The 26168-nt window shown below is 35.8% G+C and overlaps 3 protein-coding genes across 3 annotated transcripts in view; all 3 read left to right on the top strand.

Annotated features, from left to right (window-relative positions):
- The window catches only part of Ns2 (nucleostemin 2), a 13714-nt gene extending 12000 nt beyond the window's left edge, over positions 1–1714 (top strand). The window contains exons 17-18 of the mRNA XM_080169326.1: positions 991–1108; positions 1360–1714. Coding sequence (XP_080025452.1) covers positions 991–1108; positions 1360–1678 — 437 coding nt within the window. The 3' untranslated portion in view covers positions 1679–1714. The remainder of the gene's footprint in view (positions 1–990; positions 1109–1359) is intronic.
- Positions 1702–26086, top strand: LOC145326177 (nucleolar protein 14-like). Its single transcript, XM_080169325.1, has 18 exons — positions 1702–1840; positions 2150–2300; positions 2620–2670; positions 3019–3151; positions 3782–3913; positions 4268–4409; positions 8522–8603; positions 9321–9439; positions 9907–10012; positions 14334–14392; positions 14843–14916; positions 18171–18324; positions 18807–18886; positions 19251–19362; positions 19836–19909; positions 23605–23777; positions 24839–25454; positions 25815–26086. Exons 1-18 carry the CDS (start codon positions 1738–1740, stop codon positions 26004–26006), a joined length of 2553 nt encoding a protein of 850 aa, XP_080025451.1. The 5' UTR covers positions 1702–1737; the 3' UTR covers positions 26007–26086.
- Positions 26077–26168, top strand: part of LOC145326510 (nardilysin-like) — a 50113-nt gene continuing 50021 nt past the window's right edge. Inside the window, exon 1 of the mRNA XM_080169882.1 lies at positions 26077–26168. Coding sequence (XP_080026008.1) covers positions 26113–26168 — 56 coding nt within the window. The 5' untranslated portion in view covers positions 26077–26112.

Here is a 26168-nt window from a genome sequence, read left to right as displayed (position 1 = left end):
AGTACTCTTAATGAAGGTAAGGATAATACTGAGGGTACCATGGATAGTACTCTTAATGAAGGTAAGGATAATACTGAGGGAACCATGGATAGTACTCTTAATGATGGTAAGGATAATACTGAGGGTATCATGGATAGTACTCTTAATGAAGGTAAGGATAATACTGAGGGAACCATGGATAGTACTCTTAATGAAGGTAAGGATAAAACTGAGGGTACCATGGATAGTAGTCTTAATGAAGGTAAGTAATACTGAGGGAACCATGGATAGTACTCTTAATGAAGGTAAGGATAAAACTGAGGGTACCATGGATAGTACTCTTAATGAAGGTAAGGATAATACTGAGGGTACCATTGATAGTACTCTTAATGAAGGTAAGGATAATACTGAGGGTACCATGGATAGTACTCTTAATGAAGGTAAGGATAATACTGAGGGAACCATGGATAGTACTCTTAATGATGGTAAGGATAATACTGAGGGTATCATGGATAGTACTCTTAATGAAGGTAAGGATAATACTGAGGGAACCATGGATAGTACTCTTAATGAAGGTAAGGATAATACTGAGGGTACCATGGATAGTACTCTTAATGAAGGTAAGGATAATACTGAGGGTACCATGGATAGTACTCTTAATGAAGTTAAGGATAATACTGAGGGAACCATGCATAGTTTCTTAATGAATTTAGATAGACAGCTGAAATTTTTAGTCAAGATTCCTAATATTTTTACGGGTCTGCTCTATACATTTTCGGTCAGTCTGTCTGTCGGTCATGCTTCATAACACAAAAGACAAAAACCTTATTATTTCAGTTTAAAAAGTTCTTAGTTTTCATGAAAACTATTCTTGTTTTATTTGTTTTTTTAACCGAAAAAAATTGAACGGTAAGAATTTGTGAAAGAACCGTAAATCTACTATAATTAAATTATGTGTGGATTTCATGATTTACTGATACATATAATTTTTAAAAAATCTCTTTACTTTAGATCCCTTGTACGAGAACATCAAGTTTGCAGATATGGATAAAGCGTTGGTCCCCTCCAAACCCAAGAAAGTGGTCAAGATTCCTGAAAATCTACAGGAATATGTCAAACAGGATTTCAAGTAAGTTCTTGTTGTATACTATCAGTAAATTTAATTGATCAATATCCCCATTAAAGATCAACAAAATCACCCCTTATGTAGACAAAAAAGATTGGTTGAAAATTTGGATACTACTAGCTTGGAACCAACCAATCAAAATCAATAAATTAAATATGTTCTGAAATGAAATATTCCATAAAAATTGAGATAAATAAATAAGAAAATCAATTTAACCTCAACTTAATGTATTCTCTAATCTTATATTTTTTTAGAAAAATTATACAATCAGTCAAATATTTTGAATCTGAACAATTTGAGGGAGGTAAGAAGATCGAAAAGGCAAAAACAGGCGAAGAATCTGCTTCTGAAGCTGGTGACGTTGAAACTAAAGCTCCAAGTGAAATTGGCGAAGATGCTGCGAGCACTGCTTCTGAAATTTCTGTTGCTAGCAAAAAATCTACAAAAACTTCTGAGAAAAAATCTACTAAAACTACCACTACACCCGCAAAGGAATCAGAAAGGAAGAGTAAACGTAAAAATACATTTACAGAGGAGGAGAAACCATCCAGTAAGAAACCTAAGAAATCTTAGTTGTTTCTTTAAATTTAATTTGTTATTAATTTCAGATCTAAAATATCCTATGCTTCAAAATGGTAAAATCTAAGAAGAAAGTAAAGAAGGGACTGGCAGATGCTGTTAGCTCAAAGAAAAGTGGCGGGGTTACTAAACTTAACCCTTTCAACATAAGAACAAGTAAGAATTAGTGCAAATAACTAGCAGCTACGGGAAGTCGACTCTATTTTTTAAATTAAAAAAATTTAAAGAAAATAACTATTTTATGGGGAGACCACCCCTCCCCCAACAAAAAAAGGTATTTATGATCTTTCCATGACGTATAGGAAGCTTCACTGTGTAGCAAACCTGAGATCTATAGCTACAGACATCCCGTTATTTTTACATGAGGATTGAACTAACTAATTAATGAAAAATGTACTTAAAGGAATTGTAGAAGGTTAAACACTTAGTAGTACTTAAGAGTGAAAAATTTTATTTCTTTTTCAGTCAGAAGCAAGACAAACATAATTGGGCGGGAGAAAAAGGTGAAAGTTGGACAACCTGGAATCTCCAGAGCTAAAGGTATCCAGATCAGAAAGGATACTCTGCTCCAAGAATTTAAAATTAGAAATAAATCCAATTTGTTTGTGGATAAAAGGAAAATATTGCATTATATTCGTGGTTACCACTGGGAGAAGGGATATTACAATTGCAGAAAAAATAATCTGATAATAACCATTTTATGTGCCTAATTTCAATAATATATGATAAAAAATGCAATTTGAAATTCATAAAATGATTGTTAATCAAAAAAAGTAATCGAATAGATTATTTAAAAACCATCAACCTATTTTTTAAATTTCTCTCATATATACACAAATTTTTAAAGTCGGAAAAATTGAAAATTTACTTTATAAAGATATTTTTCGTGGAATTAAACCTTTCATGCACTAAAATGCAATATTGTGTGTGTACAGAATTGGAGAGAAAAATGCCAAACTTTCTGCTGAAGATAAAATGATCGCAAGGTACAGTTTTAACTTGCTATCCTGCTTTTGTTAAGATCAACGTTAAAGCTTTTTTAAGATCTTACCAAGCATGCATTACTATATTGTATAAGATATTAGTTTCTTTGTCCCTAGCTTTAGCTTTAGCTTCAGACTAAAATGATGAATATAGAATATACTAGGATATATTGACAGGGGAAAATTGTCGTTAAATTAGCTGGCTAGTATTTATTGGTCAGTTCGTTCATTAAGTAGGAGGGGGTAAGGATCGTTATTTTAGCCAGCTGTGAGCATTACTTCGAGAGTAAATGTAATTCTGCTGGAACATTTAAGTAATAATATATCGATTAATAAAATTAACCATTTTAGGTATACATCAGAAAAAATGAAAAATGCAGGGCGCAGCTCAATCTTTAATCTTGGGGATGCCGACACGCTGACACACAAAGGACACAAAATTGATGAAATTGATCAGTTTGAAAAACCTGGCAGCGATGACGAGGTGAGGAATTCATGTTATTCCACGATTCAAACTTACGAATGTGCGAGAAATGTGCGTTATCTGGATAGTTTCAATATCCAGTATCCGGCCAAACCGGATACTCGGCCCAACCCTAATTTACACCATATTAACTTTAAAATCTTCAAATTATTTTTGTACTTTGATTGATTGATTGATTAACCATAGTTTCTTAGGGTTTGGACCTAAGTAGTCATGGAGTAGGCTGAGACACTTTTGTATAGCCACTAGGGCTATCAAGCTCCACGTTCAAGCACATTATGACTTGACCCGCTATCTCATGAGAGCTACTCATTATTACCTCACCCTCGCCGAGTATGGCAGGTGTCCCAAATTAAGTCACCGTAATGAATGACGTTCTACGCAGAGGAGCTTGGGATAAGGGTAGTACTGATATTATGAACTTGACTATTAAGTATCCAAACTTACTCAATAATCCCCTTCTTTTTGTACTGAGATAACATGCTCTCGTTTAAGTTTTTAATTCTTAAAATTTTTTTAAATTTTAAAAGCTATACAACAATTTCAAATCAGAAGTTACTATGTTTATCAATGCTTTGAAAAAATAAGCAAGAACATTGTTTTATCCATTTTGTCACTCTTTTATTTCAGGGTGATGAGGGTATTCTGACCGCCGAGTATACCGGCGAGGCCCATTTCGGCGGCTTCATGACCAGGGCGGACGACGAGTTCAAGTCGGGCAGGGGAAACAACCGCAAGGACTTCATTGATAATCTCATCAAGGCAGGGCCATAGGAATAAGTAGATTTATTTTAAAAAAAACTGGCTTATTGCTTTTAGATTATTGACTTGTTGCTGTAGGGAATACTCGAAGACCAATGACCTATCAATGCCTATAAGTCAAGAAGCAAAGATAATGTTTACAAATATAACGTCTTTCAAATTGGCTTCAAATTCTTTGGTTTAACAACTTTTGGGACTTTAATTAAATTTTTATTTGTTGGTGTATTAAATTGAGTGTTTAGACGTTTTAGCCACTAATTGTAATCAACAGAAGGCGTAATTCTGTGTATCATTATTGGAGATTTCTCGGCTGTCTTATCCCTTTATATTCTTGTTTATTGCTATGGCTAACAGGAGTCGAAAGCTCGCAAGGCGGAGAAGCAAATGCTGGAGGCCGAGATCGAGGAGAAGACGAACAAGCTTGACTCTGGCTGGGCGGAGATGCTTACTAACATACAGTGCTATGGATTGATGCCCAAGCCTAAGTTTGATCCAGGTAAATGATAATTTTCTTAAACAAATTATTTATTTGTTACCTACCAATTTAAATTATAGGGAGCGAGAGAACAATGAATTGTAATTTATACATTCATTTTCTTATCCCTTATGATATCTGAAAATTATAGTCTTAAAATGAAAGCTAAATAATACCCCTAATTTTAATAAACATAATTAAACCAATTGTAAATTGAAATTATAAAAGGAAAAGTACGGACACGAAAGTTTTAGTTTTTAAGCCAGCGAATAAGATATATAATAATTCAAGATTTAAGGGACAATTAAAATTTACAGTCGAATGTCCCCTCCTTTCCTTGGGATTAGTTTTTATCTTTTTCAGACAGGGTTGGCATAAAAAAACCAATTTGTTTTTTTGGGGGATTTTTTAACTCAAAAAAAACCCGGGTTTTTAAAAATGTACCTTTATTCGATAATGTTAACTCTAATTTGATTCATAAGGAGTATCATTTTGAAATAACTACAGGGTGGCCACAATGTACGGATTTACGGAATTGTACGGATTTTCAAAAAAGTGCTAAAAAAATGTACGGATTGTACGGATTTTTATTTTTGGTGTACGGAAAATCCGTAGGTACATTCTATTTTAAAATAAAAAAATTGTAATTTTAGCTATTTGTCATACGATACTGTAGTTACAAAGGTTTTAGAATGTGTTATAATAGTGTTATGGTCTCAATGAATAAGTAAAATGTATCATTATTTGTAAGTTACATTTGGATTTCACGGGAACCAGAGAGGACAAGAATGGTGTACCAGAAGTTTAATTATTCTTCTCTTAAATATTCAATTAAGTTTATCAAAATCAGTCTTATTATGATTATAACAAAATTACTGCAAGCGACACCTGATTTCTTCATAGTTCGTTTTTTAGATGAGAAGACTTTTCATGAATTTTGATTGGATGGTATATTAAGTTGAGTGTATATACGTTTCAACCACCACTTGTCATCTACAAAAGGGGCAATATTGTGTATTAACATTGAGGATTTACATCAATTTATCGGCCATTATCTTATCCCATTAGATCCCTGTTAAGAATGCATTATATACAAATTAGCGAATATTGTATGAACAATTAATTCACCGATTCACATGAACGTTTATTATTTTCATTAAAAAGGATTAGCTCCCCCCCCCCCCTTCTACTTAAAAACAGTATTTTTTTGAAAGAATTATTCAGATATAAAAATGATATCTGTTTGATTGTATTTCTGTTTATTCTTATAGGTCCTGGGAAGGTTTACAGCTATTTTGGGGTTGGGTACCACTACCCTCCCAAGAGAAAACGAAAAAAAAAATAAACTAACCACATCTAGCGGCCGTAAATAACTTTTGTTAGTAAAACAGATGAAAAAAGAATACATTACGTGCCCTTAGAGGCCTCTAGGGGCGTAGCCGTTAGTATTTATAAAAGAGTCATTCTTATATAAAAGTCTCTTTGTGTATCTGTCTGTCTGTACTAAAGGATATCACTAACCACTAAACCTCCTATTGATAATTTTTATTAGTTCCAAACTAGAAGTGTCTAACATATTAGAAATTCATTTATACAGAAGGGGTAATTTTGTTTATCATCATTTATGATGTTTATTATTTTAATGTCTATTGCCTTATCCCTTAACATATTTAAATGATATATTCGATTTCCAGTATATCCCTTCCCCCCCCCCCCAAAAAAAAAATACAGGATACTGTATAATCAAATAAATAGGATAATTGTTTCATACAAAAAGTTGTTGAAAAAAAGTTAAAAATATTTTAAATGGACATGCAGACTTTCTGATAATGATTATAGAGTTGCTACGCTATCCAACTGGTACCTTATTGTTATAGAAATCAGCATGCAAAGTTTTAAATCGATGGGACAATTCTAACATGAACTACTAATGAACGAAAAAAGCTGACTGTCAAGGACAAACGTCCGTCCAACCATATTTTAAAAAGCTTCGCTCTAAAAAGCATATATTATAGAATATTAGACTAGCGTCTGCGCCCCTATCATCTGGTTAATTTGTATTGGAAAGGAAATAAAAGAGCAGAAAAATAGCATAAAACCATACCCAGACTTAATAAAAATACCAATAAAAATAGAATAGCCTAAAAGTATTTAATTACCTATAAAGAGCTTCACTGTAAGAGAACTATATCGGTTCAGTGGTCAGCGAGATCCTTCGCTACAGGCAAGATTTTTACTTTAATAGGACTAATTGAGCTTCGCTTTTAAGGATGTTGTCATTCTTGAATTGAAGTAAAACACTTTTTTACTCACTAGGTTATCGATTCTCCCCCACTTTTAATTTCATTTATATCAAGAAAATTAAGGGGGGGAGCTATTTTCTAGTGATGATTTCTTTTGGGATGTTGGCGGTACCCTCCCCCAAAATAGCTATAAACCATCACAGGACTTTTGAGAAGCTAGACTGTAAAGGAGAACCATATCGGTTCAGCGGTTAGTGAGATCCTTCGGTACAAACTTCTGTAAAGATAACCAACTCAGCCTTACATATTCTACCTAATACTTTTACCCAGGGAAGGAGGGGACATTGGGCTTATTATTACACTAGTCCCCAAAGCCTTCTTATTCGTTGGCTCAACAACTTTGGAACTTTTTTAAAAATTTCCTGGTTGGTTCATTAAGTTAAGTGTCCAATCATTTCATTCACTAATTGTAATCAACAGAAGGGATAATTTTGTTTATCAGCAATGGGACTGTAAATCAATTTTTTGGCCATTGTATTATCTCTTTAGATTCCTGCTTTTTTCCGGAGGAGGGTATATTAGTCCAAGTCTCTAAGGACAAAGGGTGTTCTATAGGCGATTATTAGTTAGTTTCCACCATGGATTCTTCACATAGATGGCTGTTGAGCTCTGGTACCCCCCTCCATGTTTTACTATGGCTAAGGCGGGGTCTCTAACCCTACGGGGCCAATACCTGCGTTGCCTAAACCCTGCAAGGCTACCCAGAACCAGATCAGTAGTAAGAAACCACAATTCATTGCGGAGACATTTTACTAAATATTATATTTACTAGTATAAAAATGTACGGAAATGTACGGATAAATGTACGGATTTTTTTTTTTATATGGACGGAAATGTACGGATTTTTTAAAAAAAAACCTTGTGGCCGCCCTGTAACTAATAAATATTATAAAATCTTTTTAGTTTAAATATTGTATAAATACATTTTAACTGTTTATTTTTATATATAATACATAATTACAATGTAGCTTCTCACGGGTCCTGGGAAGGTTTATAACTACTTTGAGGGAGGGTACCACCACCCTCTTAAATATATTGCCCATAGAAACCCCCCCCCCCCCCCCCGATAATATTTAATACTGTGGCTACGCCCCTAGAGGCTTCCAGGTGCACTTGAGGAGGGAGGAGTTGAAAAAGAAATTTTTTTTGGGGGGGGGGATTTTCTATGGGCGATTCTCTTTGGAGGGTGTTGGTACCCTACCCCAAAATAGTTAAAAACCTTCCCTGGACCTATGAAAAGCTACCCTGTAAAGGAGAACCATACCAATTCAGCGAGATCCTTTGGTACAGACAAACATCCTGTTACCTAATTATAAGGATTTATATTATATATTTAAAAATTTCTAGGTAATAATCTTTGAAAAACATTTTTAAAAATGCAAACAAAACCCCCAAAAACCGGGTTTTATTAATAAAACCCACTGGGTTGGGTTATTTTTAAAAAAACCGGGTTTTACCAACCCTGTTTTTAGGGGTATATAATATGTATATTCTTAGTCTGCATGGGTTACCCTGCTAAAGCGGGGAAAGAATAAAAGATGTGTGGGTGGGGCAAAAAATTTAAAAAATGAAGAATAGTGAAGACATTTTCTCCCTTCTTGGGGAAAATATTGAAAAATATGAGGGAACAGAAAGGGTTAAAAAATAAATAAAATGGAGTACTGAAAACATTTTTCCATATTTGATGGAAAAAATAGGTAGTAGGGGCAAAATAAGGTATTTTGCAGTAGGGGAAAAAATTAATCTTGTGCAGAATATACAGTACACCACTGATCTTTTTTTAATGTGCTAAATAAAGAAACACAAAATGACTTAAACAAATCTTTTTAGAAGCCACTCAGGATGTGGATCCCTATGACAGTCTTGTCAGGCAACTTGGATTTGAGAAGAAGGGTGCACAGGGAAAAGACAGGTTGGTTCATTTAGGTTGCTAAGTAGCTCAGCTGCTTCCATAAGTTATAACTTTAGTATGTCCGCCCGTTTGTCTGTCCTACTCCTCGTTGAAGGAACTGGGTAATTACTTTACTTTTTATTCGTTAATCAATTTTAAAAAACGATTAATAATAATACTTTTTCTGTAATAAACTTCTATCCACAATTTGTGGCTGATTTGCACTTCTTTTGGGTTTTTTTTCAAGCAAGGAAGGGGAAAAATGGAAAATATTTTTTTACATATACTTTGCACTTGGTTGACAAATGCTGTCGCAATTTCATTTGTCAGATTATGACCACGCAACCTGCCCTGAAATGCCCTAAAGTTGTAAGGAGGGAGATTTGTAGGAAGTTAGAATTCTAAAAATCAAGCAGCTTTATTCATGCTTTCCCTCGTCCATGCTCAATCAATCAATCTCGTCCATGCTCAATCAATCAATCTCGTCCATGCTCCTCGTATGAGAGTGCCATTAATTTGGGTGGCTTAATATGGAACACATGCAAAAACTTTAGGCCAGGGTGATGTAATATTTAAGTAGCTTCCACGAGAATTGTGGGTCAGCTTGTAATGTAACATAGATTACAATTAGGATTAGGATTAGTCAAAGGAGTCTCACATCCAGTCTCCGTGGGCAGGCATCTAAACCCTAATTCAGAGAATCAGGGCTACAAACAACAACATTTTGTGTAAATTCAGGTTAAAGACAGCAAATGAGACTATAAAGGAGGAGAAGGAAAGGTTGGAGAAACTCGAGGCTGACAGATTAAGAAGAATGCGTGGTGAGAGGACAGATAATACTAAACAAGAAATTTCAGGTATAATCATGTTTTAGTGCCTTTCCCCTAGCCTCTAGGTGCTTTGCTTCAAAGGTGTGAGCTTTAAACTATCACTAAACTTTTTCCCTTAAAAGCATAGGTAATTCTATCTGACAACGATTTTTTTATAGGATTTTTTAAAAAACAAATAACATTAGGTAAAACTTAATTTTAATTTTAAAGAGAAAAAGCAACACAAAAATTAGGGAAGATTTTATATTTTCTTTTGAACCAATCAGAATCTTCATTGTTTTGTCATATTAATATATACTAGGCTTCACTGAAAATTTTAGCCAAATCGGATTATCGGACACTCAGTATCCAAGATATTTTGCTTCAAAGGCTATTACCCAGCAGGACTACCCTGTTCCCAATATAACCTTTCCTGACTTAACAAACACGAAAATCTATCTGTTTCTCCCTGTTTTCAATTTATTTCAAAAGAGCTTCAAATTAAATCCTTCCAGGTATTGTTGGGGTAGAAGACCTTGGGGACGGCAAGAACCGAATGAGTAAATCCGAGAAGAAAATACTTCTAGAACAGCTGCTGAATGCTGCCAGTGAAGAAAACAGGAATGATATTAATATGTTTCTCCAGTTCCAAATTTGTTTTAATTTTACATAAATGGCAAATAGACAGTTAACATATTTGGCGGGTTTTAATGTCTATGGCCTCGTGGCTAAGAAATTATTATGTATAAATCACATAAATGTCTAATTTTGCCTCTCTTTTTTGTGTAGAATTTATATTTTTAATCGGTTGTAAGATTGCTATCTACAATGATACAATCTACATTTTTGATATGTAAGGAGAGGGGGGGGGGGGGATTAATGCAAGTGCAACCATCTCGTAATCAATGTGTAAATGGCACTTAGAATTCGAATTTCGATCTGAAATTTTGCATGAGTATTCTTTAATAGGTCTATTTTCCTTAAATCGAACAAAAAGTTGGAAAAGTAACGTCTAACGGCTGGGGGCTCAGCAGTTTAGCCATTTTTTTGGCTATTTTCAAGGCAAATCCATCACGAAACCTATCTCCACATAATGCTCTTTGCCGCTCCAAAACGTTTTCAAACGTTTCTAGCCGGTAGTTGCTGGTACCAGAAATTTAAAAAATGTTTTTTTTTGTGTGTATCATTTCACATGATTTAAAGCAAAACTATGATTCAAAAAGTTGATTCCTACGTAAGGGGGGGGGGGGTGCGTAATGACATCTATTCTTAATCCGTGAGCAAAATGGTCTAAATATTGAGCTAGACCCTTCAAACTTGGTATATAAGCCTAGTCCTATAGGTATTACATCTAAATGGCAAAAAAATATAAAAATTTTTATTTTAAGGTTAGGTTAGGTAAGAAAAACCCTGCGGAAATGGGGTTTTTAGGCTTTTTTTGGTCTATATTGAAGTGGAAACTTGCCTTAAATTCTTTTTTCCTAGGGTTTTAACTTAAATACACTGTATCTATTCATATGGACATTATTTAAGATGATTCAGCAAGTCGGGGACCGCCCCAAGGGGGCTAGGTGGGTGGCCAGCAGGGGTTAGGTGCATTTTTCCAAATATATATGTTGTGATACATCAAATTATAGGTTTTTTAGGTCTAGGAACTCAAATTCAGAGCTAAAATAAGCATTAGACTAATCTGAAGCTAGCCCCAGCGGGCTAGGTTGGTGGCCCGCAGGGGTTAAGTGCAATTTTTCCAATATATATCTTGTTATATATCAAAATATAGGTTTTTTAGGTCAAGAAACTCAAATTCTAAGCAAAAATTAGCATTAGACTAACCTGAAGCTAACCCACCCGGGCTAGGTTGGTTTTCTGCAGGGCTTAAGAGCATTTACCTAACCTAACCTAGAAACTTACTTATATTTTCACAGGTTTTTTTCTTGAATAAACTGTGTCTATTAATGAGGACTTAATTTAAGATGATCCAGCAAGTCAGGGACCGACCCCAGCGGGCTAGGTGGGTTGCCCGCAGGGGTTAAGTGCGTTTTCCCCAATATATATGTTGTGATACATCAAATTATAGGTTTTTTAGGTCAGTTAACTCAAATTAAGAGCTAAAATAAGCATTAGAATAATCTGAAGCTAACCCCAGCGGGCTAGGTGGTTTTCCCACAGGGCTTAAGTATATTTTAACTAACCTAACCTAAAAACTTACATTTAATATTTTTTTTCTCGTTTTTTTTCTCAAAAAAAACTGTCCATTCATGAGGACCTTATTTCAGATGATCCAGCAAGTCAAAGACCGACCCCAGCGGGCTAGGTGGGTGGCCCGCAGGGGTAAAATGCATTTTTTTAAAAAGTATGTGTTGTCATATATCAAATTATAGGTTTATTAGGTCAAGAAACTCAAATTTACAGCTAATAAAAGTATCAGACTAATCTGAAGCTAGCCCCAGCGGGCTAGGTGGGTTGCCTGCAAGTCTTAAGTGCATTTTACCTAACCTAACCTAGAACCTTACTTGTTTTTTTTAGGGTTTTTTCTGGAATAAGCTGTGTCTATTTAAGAGAACATTATTAAGTATGGGTGGCCCGCAGGGGTTAAGTGCATTTTTAAAAAGTATGTGCTGTCATACACAAAATTATAGGTTTTTTGGGTCCAGAAATTCAAATTTAGAGCTAATAATAGAATCAGACTAATCTGAAGCTAGCCCCTGCGGGCTAGGCGGGTTGCCTGCAAGGCTTAAATGCATTTTACTAAACCTAACCTAGAATCTTCATACAGGAGGCTGACCCAGGGAGGCTAGAAGTAAGGCCCGCAGGGGGTTAATTAAAATTTTTCAAAAGTATGTACTGCATTATGACAATTTTAGCTCTGAATTTGAGTTTCTTGACCTTAAAAACCTATATTTTGATATATAACAAGATATATATTGGAAAATAATGCATTTAACCCCTGCGGGCCACCAACCTAGCCTGCTGGGGCTAGCTTTAGAATAGTCTTATGCTAAATCTAGCTCTGAATTAGAGTTACTGACCTAAAAACTTATAATTTGATGTATCACAACATATATATTGGGAAAAATGCCCTTAACCCCTGCGGGCCACCCAACTAGCCCGCTGGGGTCAGTCTCCAACTTGCTGGATCATCTTAAATAAAGTCCTCATTAATAGACACAGATAAAAAGGTGCTTGCTTAAATGTGAAGACCGGAGCACCGAAAACCCCCCCCCCCCCGCTTAGTTTTGACAAAAATCAAAAATAAGGGGGGGGTAGTTTTTTAACCCCCCGCTTAGTTTTGACAAAAATCAAAAATAAGGGGGGGGTAGTTTTTAACCCACCCCTTAATTTTGAAGAAAATCAAAAATAAGGGGGGGGTAGTTTTTTCACTGTACAACACGCCAGAAAGTTGAGTGAGGTAAATCAAGTAAATCCAGTATACCAGAGGGGAAACCTTATTACAGGGATATTCATGTTTTGGGGCATAATTTCCTTATTTATTGACTGATTTTAGTAATTGATGTATCCCTGAACAGAAAATAAGGAGGAGGGGGGCCAGTAAAAGGTTTTAATTTTGCGCAAAAAATAAATAAGGAAATTATGCCCCAAAACATGAATATCCCTGTAATAAGGTTTCCCCTCTGGTATACTGGATTTTCTTGATTTACCTCACTCAACTTTCTAGCGTGTTGCATAGTGAAAAAACTACCCCCCCCCCCCCTTATTTTTGATTTTCTTCAAAATTAAGGGGGGGGGTTAAGTCTTTGCCTTGCTGAGCACTTTTCCTCCTTGCCGTTTTCCAGACATTAAAAAACTACCCCCCCCCTTATTTTTAATTTTTGGCAAAAATAAGCGGGGGGGGGGGGGGTTTCGGTGCTCCAGTCTACCACATGTAAGCAAGTACCGAAAAAAACCTGTAAAAATATCAGTAAGTTTTTAGGTTAGGTTAGGTAAATGCTCTTAAGCCCTGCAGAAAACCAACCTAGCCCGAGGGGGGGGGGGGTAGCTTTAGGTTAGTCTAATGCTAATTTTCGCTCAGAATTTGAGTTTCTTGACCTAAAAAACCTATATTTTGATATATAACAAGATATATATTGGAAAAAATGCACTTAACCCCTGCGGGCCACCAACCTAGCCCGCTGGGGCTAGCTTCAGATTAGTCTAATGCTTATTATAGCTCTGAATTTGAGTTCCTTGACCTCAAAAACCTATAATTTGATGTGTCACAACATGTATATTGGGAAAAATGCACTTAACCCCTGCGGGCCACCCACCTAGCCCCCTAGGGTCGGTCCCCAACTTGCTATATCATCTTAAATAATGTCCTTGTGAATAGACACAGTGTATTTAAGTTAAAACCCTAAGAAAAAAACAATTTAAGGTAAGTTTTCACATTAAAATAGACCAAAAAAGCCTAAAAACCCCATTTCCGCAGGGTTTTTCTTACCTAACCTAACCTTAAAACAAAATTTTTTGGATTTTTTTGCCATTTAGATGTAATACCTATAGGACTAGGCTTATATACCAAGTTTGAAGGGTCTAGCTCTATATTTAGACCATTTTGCTCACGGATTAAGAATAGATGTCATTACGCACCCCCTCTTTATGATAGATTTGCCCATAAACTTCAACTTTTTGTTCGATTTAGTAAAAATATACCGACCAAGGATTACTCATACAAATGAACAAATAGGCCAAACTTGTTAGAAAGCTTCGCTTTGGACATTAAATTACACTGGTACTCAAAGTTTTACTCTCAAGTTATTTTATTGGTTGAATCAAAACTTTGGATAGTTTTATTGAAATTTTATTGGTTGGTTTCAAAATTAGTATTACAAATTTTCAACCTATATATCTATTCTAATTTACTAAAGTGGTAATTTTGTTTGTCGTGTTTTAGTAAACAAATTTTTCGTCCATTGTCCATTTAAAAACATATTAATGATGACAGTGAGGATGAAAATGGAGATGAGGAACAAGAGGAGGACGGTGGCAGTGATGGAGAACAAGGTATTATTTTTGATAGATACATAGGGGGAAGGTTAAAGGGTATAACTAGTAAATACCTCATAATTATAATCCCCACTCAAGTGACCCTAGAAGCCTCTAGGAGCATAGTCGCTAGTTTATAAATAAGGTGGTGGGGGTTCATGTTTCGATTAGGCACTTTGAAGCGAACTGCGCTGAATTAAATATTCTATTTTGACCTCCATGTTTCCTATTTAGAAGAATGAATTGGATATATTATTACTTGGATCTTTCACCAGATTTGCATGTATTATAATAAAGTGAACTCTGTAGCGGGCTTAAATAATGATCTATCCCCCTCCTTTACCCCATCCCCTCCCTACATACTGGATAAACGGCCCGACCAATAAAAGTGAGGGGAAAGTGCAACATAAATTGATGACAATTTTTCTCCTGTCATAATATCCACCTATATTCTACATCCATTTTTAGAAGATAGTGAAGAAGAGAGTGAGGAAGAAGAAGATAATTATTCAGATCTGGAAGGGGATGATGAACAAGAACAGGTAAAATAATCATTTTAGAGCTAAAAGTGGTTTAAGTAAATATTCGGGTATAGTCCCTTTCGTGACAACGTCTCTTAAGGGGCGTTTTCTCACAGTACCTTTTGATAGGTTGTTTTAGGTTAGGTGATTGCCCTGTAGGGTTAGGCAATTGGCCCCGCAGGGTTAGAGCCCTCCGAAGGGGCTAGAAATAGGAGAAAATCTACTGTGAAAATGCGACGGAACGCCCCTTAAGAGCCTGAGGCGTTGTCACGAAAAGGACTTTAAACAAATATTCTTTTATTAAGCTTTGGGAATTTTTTTCATACCTTGTAATTGAAATGAGTTAAGAAATAAAACAAAATTTTTGCATAGGGTAGTGCGGGGTAATTCCGGTCAATTTTTTGCTTCAACGTAAAAAAAAACATACTTCCCAAAAACTTTTTCCGGTTTTTAAGAGTGCAAATGAACGATATGGCAACAACGAAGAAGCCTGTCTTGGTCCCATTAAGATCTCGCAACTAGAAGTCGGTAAAAAATCGGTTTAAAGGGCGGCGGTTGGCCTATACCGGAATAACCCCACCGGTGGGGCTATTTCGGTCAGGTGACTTTGGGGGGGTGGAACACCCTCTTAAAATATTTTTTTTAACATTTTAAACTATGAGTAGAAAGCTGAGGTCATTAGCTTTCTAACAGTATTAGTCGCATGCAGATCAGACAATTTTTTGACCACATTTTCCCCATTATAAAAAAGTCGGTAAAATCGCAAAAAAAACATCAATTTTTTTCATGCAAACTTTTTAAAAAAAATCATACTTTTTATTATATGATTAGGTTTTTTTTAAGCTTTATACATAAATTAGAGGCAATTTCTGATTCGCAGGTCTTGGAATTTCTTGAAAAAAGTGATTTTTTCCCAAAAAATTTTTAATTTTAAAAATTCTGCCAGTTTTGACAGCAGTTTTTGATACATTTTTTCTTGTCTCAAATTGGCTAGGATTGACCTACAAGGGTGGTTAAGGTGTCTAAAGATGCAAAATTACATGCCTGACAATTAACTTGAAATGATATGGGGTCTAACTCTAATATTTCAACACATTTTATGCAACAGGAATTTTGAAAATGCAAAATCTTGAATATGTACTCTAAATCTTGGAGATATAACCCATATCTTGGGGAGTTTTTGTTATGACATGCAAAGAGCTTTCTATAGACACCTTAAACACCTTTCTAGCTTAATCCTAGCCGATTTGACATAAAAAATCAAAACCGCGCAAAAATCTCGAACACCCTCTTATACGAAAAAGATGCAAGGGTTTCATATGGAATTTTAAATCTTCTAGCAGTCTTTCTAATAGACATACCCCTTCTTACATGAGCCAATGCAGCTGATACATCTTCAGGAAAATATTTAAGGCGTTCCTTTGGGTGATATACTCTTCCCATTACTATAAAAATGTGTCTGAAAAATTTTTAATGTCTTTACAAATTGAAAAGCTTAGGCAACAAAACATGACATAATACAAGCAGTAAAATGACTAGTAATGTACATCACACAACAGGCAAGGCAATGATTAAAGCTTAGGTCATGCATTTAGGTTGTTTATGCTTCCAGATCACCTAAATAAAACATTAGGGTATTATCTATAATACAAAGTAGAACGATGTCTGTCTGTCCGTCTGTCCGTCTGTCCGTCTGACCGTCTGACCGTCTGTCCGTCCGTCTGTCTGTCTGTCCCTTAAGATCTCGGTAACCACTGAACCGATCGGATTCTACTCTTCAGGGTATCTACCTATTGGTCCTGTGGTGGTTTTAAGCTATTTTCTCGGGGGGTGGGACACCCCCAACCCCCCCAAAAACCAAAAAATCCCCCCCCATTTTTTTTTTTTTTTTTTTTTTTTTTTTTTTGAAGGAGTTTCCATGGTCCTGTATGGTCTCTCGCAATAATTTTTTTTTATCACCTCTTGGGCAAAGCCCCTAGAGGCTAGGGGCGAAGCCGCTAGTACAGTTATAAATACAGTAATAAAAAAAAGTAAAAAAAAGTGACCGGAATAGACCATTTTTTTTAGACGAAAAAAAAATTATGAAAAAATCAAGTTAGAACAACGCCTCCAATTGCAAACGATAAATGAATGCCATATCTTTCATTTTACAAAAACCCGGGGGTCGATAGGACTTACCATTTTTTCACAATTTTAGATTGAACATGGCCTATTTTGAAATTTTTTTTTGCAAATTTTTTGCAACTTTTTGAGGGCAAAAAAATCATAGAAGGAGTGATTTGACAAAAATTTGCTGAAGTAAGAAATGAAAGTATAGGCAATAAACTACAACTTTGCATTTCTGAAGATCTCTTGCAAACGTTTAGAACACCGTTAAAAAACGGTTTTAAAAAAGTTGGTCGTTTGACCGGAATTGACCCGATGACCGCATTAACCCCGCACTACCCTAAATGAGTTACTTAATAAAACAAAATTTAGCATAATGAATATTTAAATCACAGACCCAAGGTAATAAATGATCGAACGATAACGTGAGAAAAAATATGTTTCAGTGTACAGAAATGTTCTATGAGGTTCAGACCTTTGCGATTCGATAAATCTTGCCTACTTATAGGAAACTGTCGGACCGATTTTGAATTTGAAAATGAAAAAAAAATCTATCGCTCGATTATTTAATACCATGGGATGTAAATATTCCTTTACGCTAAATTTATGCTAAATATTGTATTAGTAAACAACTCATTGTTGCCTGTTGACAACCCAGGAGTGTATATTCTGCACAAGATTCATTTTTTCCCCCTGTTGCAATTTTTTTTATTTTTTTCCCCTCCTAGTTTTTTTCCAGCAAGGTAGGGGATAAAATGGAAAAATATTTTCAGAACTCTTTATTTTATTCATATTATGCCCCCTTCCACATTTTTTAGTTTTTTTTTCACCAAAGAGGGGAGAAAAGTAGAAAAAAAATGCTTTCAGTCCTCTTAATTTTTTAATTCCCCCCCCCCCCCCCCCCCCAACTACATATTTTTTATTCTCCCCCCCCCCCCTCAGCCGGGTCAAATTTGCAGAATATACACCCATGTGACAACCCCTAACGCTGCCCCATGATAATTGATAAAATCTATTTCTAATACCAGAGGAGCTTATACTGTACTAGGTAGTCCCGCAGGGTTAGGGAATCCAAATGGGCTAGGAATAGGGGAAAAAATCTCTTTTCGCCTAAAATTAGAGGGATTAGTCACCTTGATGGAAAGCATCCAAATAATCAAACATTCTAGGATGCTGCTGAGCCAACTGCTGATGAAATGTCCCCCAACGAGAAGGATAGATATGACGCAGAGACTAAAGAGATGATTGAAAAAGCAACTGCTGAAATTCCGTATTCGTTCACTGTCCCACAGTCCTACTCCGAGTTCAGTGAAATTGTTAGAGGTAATGTTTACTATAGGAATCTTAAGGGATAAGACAATAAACGATAGATTGATGTTATTGTACACTCCCAATTATTATAAACAAAATTTTAGCTTTCAGTAGAAATTTTATCTGTTTAATTTGCCCATCCCTTCCTTATATTTATTGATTGCTTTTTATTTTTGGCTTTAGCAAGCAGTTCATTTATCAGTAGTACCTATTAAACAATATTCTCTTTGATTACTTTACCTTTATCTACTATGTCTAGCTGTTGTTAACTAAAACGCATAATTCGGTGTTAGCAATGTTTCAATGTCATTAGTATTTCATAATATGATACATTTTACTTAAACATCTAACATAATAGTGAATGGAATATATTTAAAATGTCAATGTCATGAAAAATATTCGAAAATCTGTACAGAATGAAATAAGTGCTTAAAAAAGAATCCAATTATTATAATATTACTATTAGTCTGTGTAAGAATGGTGTAAATATTTAGGCCGCTCAGTGGATGAGATTGTTTTAATAGTTGATAGAATATTGAAATGTAATCATCCTAGTCTTGCAGATGGTAATAAGGTAAATCATTATTATAATAAGTGTATTAAACAAGTTAGAAATTATAGTTTTTTTGGGTAGAATTTGGTAATTATAGATTTCTTATGAGAATGATCAACCCTGAAAAATTGTTTCTAGCTTCAAAAATAAGAAAATTTCAGCCGTAAAAAGTAAAAAGAACACAAGCCAAAGGTTGTTAAATAAAAGGGCGAAGGAAGCAGATTATGGCTAGTAGGAAATTCTTATTCAAACCGCGCCGGGGACATATACAATTTTTAGCCCTCTTGCTTTAAAGGAGATAGGATAATTGGAGAGATGGGGGGAGGGGGAGCATTCAAAGCATCAATGCACTACAATGGGTACTACATATATTTGTTCTGTTTAGGAAAAGCTAAGTGACTTTTACTCGCTGTTGCTTCAATTTGTGAATGACTGCGCCACAGCCTATGATGAGGAAGGGGAAGGAGAGTTTAACCTAGAGCTTATTGGCCTCAAGGAATGTATCATAATTCTGTATTTTTATCCAGAAGTAGCACTGCAATTAAGTTCCTTTGTTTTAAAGGTAGATAGATTGTATTAGTAATTGTCGTCTTATAGACATACAGATGCAATTTATTTACCAGGGATCTTGAGAGATAAGACAATAGCCAATAAATTGATATAGACCTACAACCCTAGTTATGACAAACAAAATTATTCCTTGAGTTGTTATACACCTTGATAAGAATTATTGGTTGATTAAATAGGAATTAATTGCTTATAACCAACCACAAAAGTTTTCTTTCCAACAAATAAGATCACGTGGCTATACAAGGTTAGGTACTAGTTCAATGTAACCTCCCTACTCGCAATTCATAGAGTTGTTGCATATATAAAATTAAAACTTATTTAGGTACTTTCATATTACTAAAATTTTTAATAAAATTTAAAGACATGTTTAATGTTTTTATTATGATATAATAAAAACAGGCAATCTCCGCATTGATACCCATGTTATTCAAGCTGACTGCTATGTTCCCAGACAAAGCAGCCAAAAGTATGCAGGTAGGTTTTTTTTTATTAAAGGGGGGGGTTTTTAATGCAACCATCTCGTAATCAGTGATTAAATGGCACTTAGAATTCGAATTTTGATCTGAAATTTTGCATGAATAATCCTTGGTAGGTCTATTTTCCCTAAATCGAACAAAAAGTTGGAAAAGTAGCGGCTGGCGGCTGGCAGCTCAGCCGTTTAGCCGTTTTTTGCATATTTTCATGGCAAATTCATCATTAATTACGTAGGAATCAACTTTTAAAAACTTATTTTTGGTTTAATTCATGGTAAATGATAGCAATAACCATTTTTTAAATTTCTAGTACCAGCTGCTAAACGGCTAGAACCGGCTGAAAACGGCTGGGAGCTGCCAAGAGTATGAAGGGTAGATATGGCTTGTGACGTGTCTATGGGTAGGTTTTTATGGCTGCTGAGCTCAAAAATACTTCCAAAAATAGTGGCGGCTCATCCATATGGCAGCTGGGTAACAGCTGCAGCTCAGCTGGGAGCGGCCAAGAGTAGAATGAGTATATAGGGCTTGTGACGTGTCTAGGGGTAGGTTTTTATGGGTGCTAAGCTCAAAAATACTACCAAAAATAGTGGCGGCTCATCCATATGGCAGCTGGGTAACAGCTGCAGGTCAGCTGGGAGCGGCCAAGAGTAGAATGAGTAGATAGGGCATGTGATGTGTCTAGAGGTAGGTTTTTATGCTACCTAAAAACTTATTTTTGGTTTAATTCATGGTAAATGATAGCAATAAATATTTTTAAAATTTCTAGTACCAGCTGCTAAACAGCTAGAACCGACTGAAAACGGCTGGGAGCTGTTAAGAGTATGAAGGGTAGATATGGCTTGTGACATGTCTAGGGGTAGGTTTTTATGGCTGCTGAGCTCAAAAATACTTCCAAAAATAGTAGCGGCTCATCCATATAACAGCTGGGTAACAGCTGCAACTCAGCTGGGAGCGGCCAAGAGTAGAATGAGTAGATAGGGCTTGTGACATGTCTAGGGGTAGTTTTTTTTATGAATGCTGAGCTCAAAATTACTACCAAAAATAGTGGTGGTCCATCCATATGGTTGCTGGGTAACAGGGGTAGGTCTGAGCTCAAAAATACTACCAAAAATAGTGGCAGCCCATCCATATTGCAGCTTGGTGGTAACAGCTGGGAGCAGCCAAGAGTAAAATGAGTACATAGGGCTTGTGACGTGTGAAGAATATAAAAAAATATACCTATTATTTCAGTAGAATTAAACTTCTCCTAATTAACATTATAACTTTATTTCATGGACATATTACTAGTAACACTTTTTTAATTCTGAAAACAGTTATCAACAGCCAAAAGTATATGTTGTAGATATAGCATGTGACATTTCTAGGGGTAGGTTTTTAACTTTTTATGGGGGTGTTGAGCTCTAAAATACTACCAATAATAGTGAGGCCCATCCATATGGTCGCTGGGTAACAGCTACAGCTGAGCAGCAGCCGTTACCCTGATGCATATGGATGGGCCCTACTATTTTTGGGGAGTATTAATATGCTTGATACCTATAAAAATTTACCCCACACATCACAAGCTACCTATGTCTTAAACTTTTACTTTTATTTGTTGATAACTGTTCTTAGCCGATTTCAGCTGTTTAACAACTAAATCAATACTGAAATATTCAATATTTGGTTATCCTTTAATAGTCCCAAAAAGTGCTAACAGCTGAGTCTTAAACAACGGTTTACTGCACAGCTGCAGCTGTTACCCAGCAACCATATGGATGGGCCACCACTATTTTTGGTAGTTTTTTTGAGCTTAGCACCCATTAAAACCTACCCCTTGACACGCCACAAGCCCTATGTACTCATTTTATTCTTGGCTGCTCCCAGCTGAGCTGCAGCTGTTACCAAGCTGCAATATGGATTATGGATGGGCCGCCACTATTTTTGATAGTATTTTTGAGCCCAAACATACCCCTGTTACCCAGCAACCATATGGATAGACCACCACTATTTTGGTAGGTAGAAATTTGAGCTCAGCATTCATAAAAACCTACCCAGACACATCACAAGCCCTATCTATTCATTCTACCTTTGGCCACTCCCAGCTGAGCTGCAGCTGTTTCCCGGCTGCCATATGGATGGGCCGCCACTATTTTTGGTAGTTTTTTTTGAGCTTAGCACCCATAAAAACCTACCCATAGACACCTCACAATCCCTATCTATTCTTTCTACTCTTGGCTGCTTCCAGCTGCCATATGGATGGGCCGTTACTATTTTTGGTAGTATTTTTGAGCTCAGCACCCATAAAAACCTACCCCTAGACACGTCACAAGCCCTATGTACTCATTCTACTCTTGGCTGCTCCCAGCTGATCTGCAGCTGTTACCCAGCCGCCATATGGATGGGCCGCCACTATTTTTGGTAGTATTTTTGAGCTTAGCAGCCATAAAAACCTACCCCTAGACACGTCACAAGCCCTATCTACTCATTCTACTCTTGGCCGCTCCCAGCTGATCTGCAGCTGTTACCCAGCTGCCATATGGATAGGCCGCCACTATTTTTGGTAGTATTTTTGAGCTTAGCAGCCATAAAAACCTACCCCTAGACACGTCACAAGCCCTATCTACTCATTCTACTCTTGGCCGCTCTCAGCTGAGCTGCAGCTGTTACCCAGCTGCCATATGGATAAGCCGCCACTATTTTTGGTAGTATTTTTGAGCTCAGCACCCTTAAAAACCTACCCCTAGACACGTCACAAGCCCTATCTACTCATTCTACTCTTGGCCGCTCCCAGCTGAGCTGCAGCTGTTACCCAGCTGCCATATGGATGGGCCGCCACTATTTTTGGTAGTATTTTTGAGCTCAGCAGCCATAAAAACCTACCCCTAGATACGTCACAACCCATATCTACCCTTCATACTCTTGGCAGCTCCCAGCCGTTTTCAGCCGGTTCTAGCCGTTTAGCAGCTGGTACTAGAAATTTAAAAAATCGTTATTGCTATCATTTACCATGAATTAAACCCAAAATATGTTTTTAAAAGTTGATTCCTACGTAATTAATGATGAATTTGCCCTGAAAATAGGCAAAAAACGGCTAAACGGCTGAGCTGCCAGCCGCCAGCCGTTAGTTTTCCAACTTTTTGTTCGATTTAGGGAAAATAGACCTACCAAGGATTATTCATGCAAAATTTCAGATCGAAATTCGAATTCTAAGTGCCATTTAATCACTGATTACGAGATGGTTGCATTAAAAACCCCCCCCTTTCTGACAGGCAATATGTGAAGAAATGTTGATTTTAATCGTGTAGTTTGGAAACATTATTATCTGAAAATTATAGTTATACATAATATACAATATATATATATGAATTATTCTCATAGATTTAAGGGAATCAATGGACAAAAAATTTATGTACATCCCCAATGATGATGCACAAAATTACCCCTTCTGTAGGTAACAATTAGTAGTTGAAACCTTAGGACTCTCAACCTAATAAAACAACCAATGGAAATTTAATAAAAGTCCCCAAAGATGTTAATTCAACGTTTTATGAGACTTTGGAGACTTGTGTAATAAATAGTCCAATGTCCCTCCCTCCCTGATAATTAGAATATTTTTTAAATACAATTTACTTAGCAAAATATTTACGGATGTTAACCTTTATTTTGTTTTAAGTCTATTAGTCTAATCATATTTTATAGAAGATTTTATATGTTTAGGAAGTTATAAAAGAAAAATATGAGAGTTTTGACGATAGCGAGGGTAGAAAGCAGATGCCAGGTCTGGACACATTGATATTCATCCGGCTGGTATTCCTTCTCTTTCCTGCCAGCGATTTCAGGCATCCTGTGGTAACTCCTACAATTGTATTTTGCCTCCAGATACTTTCCAGGTACAATAATTGCTAAGAATTTCATTTAGTTAAAGCAGTTTTTACCCATATTTTGGTGTAAAAATTCCAAAAAATGTGAGATAAGAAAAAAAATAAGAGCTTTTGTACAATGAAGAAAACTTTGGGGTGCTTCTGGCACTACTAACTTTTTTTGGAGGTACGGGTGGCTAAAGCTAATATACAGTGTTTTTTTTTTTTATGAGAACTTTTTTGAAAGCAATTTTACCACACTTATAGTTATCAGAATTTAATGATTAATGGCTTATTTTCTTCGTTTTTTAAGGGAAATTATGAAACAACCAAAAAAATCACAGTTTTTGTTGAAAAAGTACAGTAAAGTTGAAAATTAAAATTAAAAATGGTTTTAGCGCATTTTTCTTATGTTCAAATATTCTACCTTTTGCAAGAATGGCTGCAAAACGCTTCAAAGTTGAGATATAGAGCTATAAATTTATACAGATACTATTGGGGACATGTACTAGAATAGGTCAAAGTTTGAAGGCCATATCTCAATCAGGGAGAAAGTACTGGCCCCCCAAAGTCGACTACTGAAAATCCAATTTTGAGCATAAGAAAAATGCGCTAAAACCATTTTTAGATGTTGTCACCTAAGTTTTTAATTTTCAACTTTACTGTACTTTTTCAACAAAAACTGTAATTTGTTTTAGTTGTTTCATAATTTCCCTTAAAAAACGAATAAAATAAGCCATTAATCATTAAATTCTGATAACTATAAGTGGGGTAAAATTGCTTTCAAAAAAGTTCTCATAAAAAAACACACTGTATTTTCAAAAATGTTTTTGGTTGGGGTTAATTTTTTAAGAAATAATACTCCTCAATCAATTAACATGGTTACTTTCTTAAATTTGATTGGTTGTTTCTAGAGCGAGGACTGTAGTGTTCATACTTTTCAGTAAAAATTTTTGTTTTACGGAACGGAAAATTTTGATTGTTCTTATCTGTCATATTATATTATCGAACAATCTTTTATACCTTAAGATCTCTGGAATTACCTAAACTAAGCTTAGGACACAATAATAAATATTTTTTTCTATTGTTAGTGCCCGACCCACAGACCGTGCCAGTTTTGCCTCCGGCCTTCTCTTGGCCTCTTTCTTAACAGAATCCAGCCTCCTCTCAAAAAGATATTCACCCGAGCTGATCAACTTTTTGGCGGGAATTTTCTTTGTCAGCATGGAAACCCTACCAACCGGTAAATTTCCGCCGCCACCTTGCCGGGGCGGTAAACTACTGGTGGTGTCACAAAAAGTTAGCGCCGAATCACTGGCTAAATTAAGACTAAGTGATGTTACTTCAGTGAAAGGTGTTGATGATATGTTTAGGACACAATGCTTAAGTGCTGCAAGTGATATTACGCTGAAATTACTTGATCTTTACGCTAAACTACCCTCCGTACACGAAATATTTGCACCTGTGATAGAATCAATCAAACATATAAGCAAAGAAAAGTTACACGACCTCGTGGCAGAAAAAATGCGCGAAATCGAAGCAAAATATGACGCGCTTCCCGCCAAAACTGGTGCTATCGTGCGCCCTGCCAAACCACTGAGGCTGATTAAACAGCTGGATCCGGAGATTGAGGACAACTTTGATCCCAACGCAAGAAGGAGAGATGGTGATAAAGATGTTAAGGAAATGCAAAAATTACGTTACCAGGTATTTTATTATTTACTAGAGGATACGCCCCTGGCATCTAGGGACTATGTTTGATAGGGTATAGAAGGCAGAAAAATCTAGAAACCCTCATAAGACTTAAATAAATATAAAAAAATTGCCTTAAACCACCTTGGATCATATTGGAAGCTTCACTAAAATAGAGCTCATTCAGTTCAGTAGTTATGGAAATCTAAATCTTCAGGCAAAAAACTTACTACTTTATATAGGATGATACAGTTTTCAATAATTTACCTTTCTTTATGGATTCTCGTTATTTTAATGGATTAATCATCATGGTAATTTATTGTTTACAAAATATTTACAAGAACATATCATGTATTACATGTTTTCCTAATTCAGGTACGACAAGAAAAGAAGGGAGCCAGGAAGGAGATCAGAAAGGACATGGCCTTCCTATCCGCCAGGAAATTCCAGGAACAGAAGCTCAAGGACCAGGACAGGATGGAAAAAACCAAGAGAATTCTCAACGGGCTTGCCACGCAAGAAGGAGACTATCAGAAGATTTACAAAAAGCAAAAGAAGAAATTTTAATTTGGCGCATTTTGTTATTTTTCAAATAAAGTTGTTTGATTATGTATCTTATTGTTATTTCTTGATTTTTTTTTGCAGAAGTTGTAAAATGTTTTGTTAATTGTTGATGACCATAGCTAGACCCGTGTGGAATTTAATTAGGACAATTTCAACTTACAACAG

Source organism: Acartia tonsa, chromosome 8 (assembly GCF_053477335.1).
Source record: "Acartia tonsa isolate MP-2025a chromosome 8, ASM5347733v1, whole genome shotgun sequence".
NCBI lineage: Eukaryota > Metazoa > Arthropoda > Copepoda > Calanoida > Acartiidae > Acartia > Acartia tonsa.
The sequence above is the reverse complement of the archived record's forward strand: the minus strand, read 5'-3'. Positions and strand labels throughout refer to the sequence as shown.

Bases quoted from the DNA above. Each gene is read 5' to 3' on its own strand.
- LOC145326177 (XM_080169325.1), top strand. From the start codon at position 1,738: ATGGTAAAATCTAAGAAGAAAGTAAAGAAGGGACTGGCAGATGCTGTT. The intron at 2,301-2,619 runs GAAAATATTGCA...GTGTGTGTACAG, and splicing joins AATTTGTTTGTGGATAAAAG to AATTGGAGAGAAAAATGCCA. The intron at 4,410-8,521 runs GTAAATGATAAT...AAATCTTTTTAG, and splicing joins CAAGCCTAAGTTTGATCCAG to AAGCCACTCAGGATGTGGAT.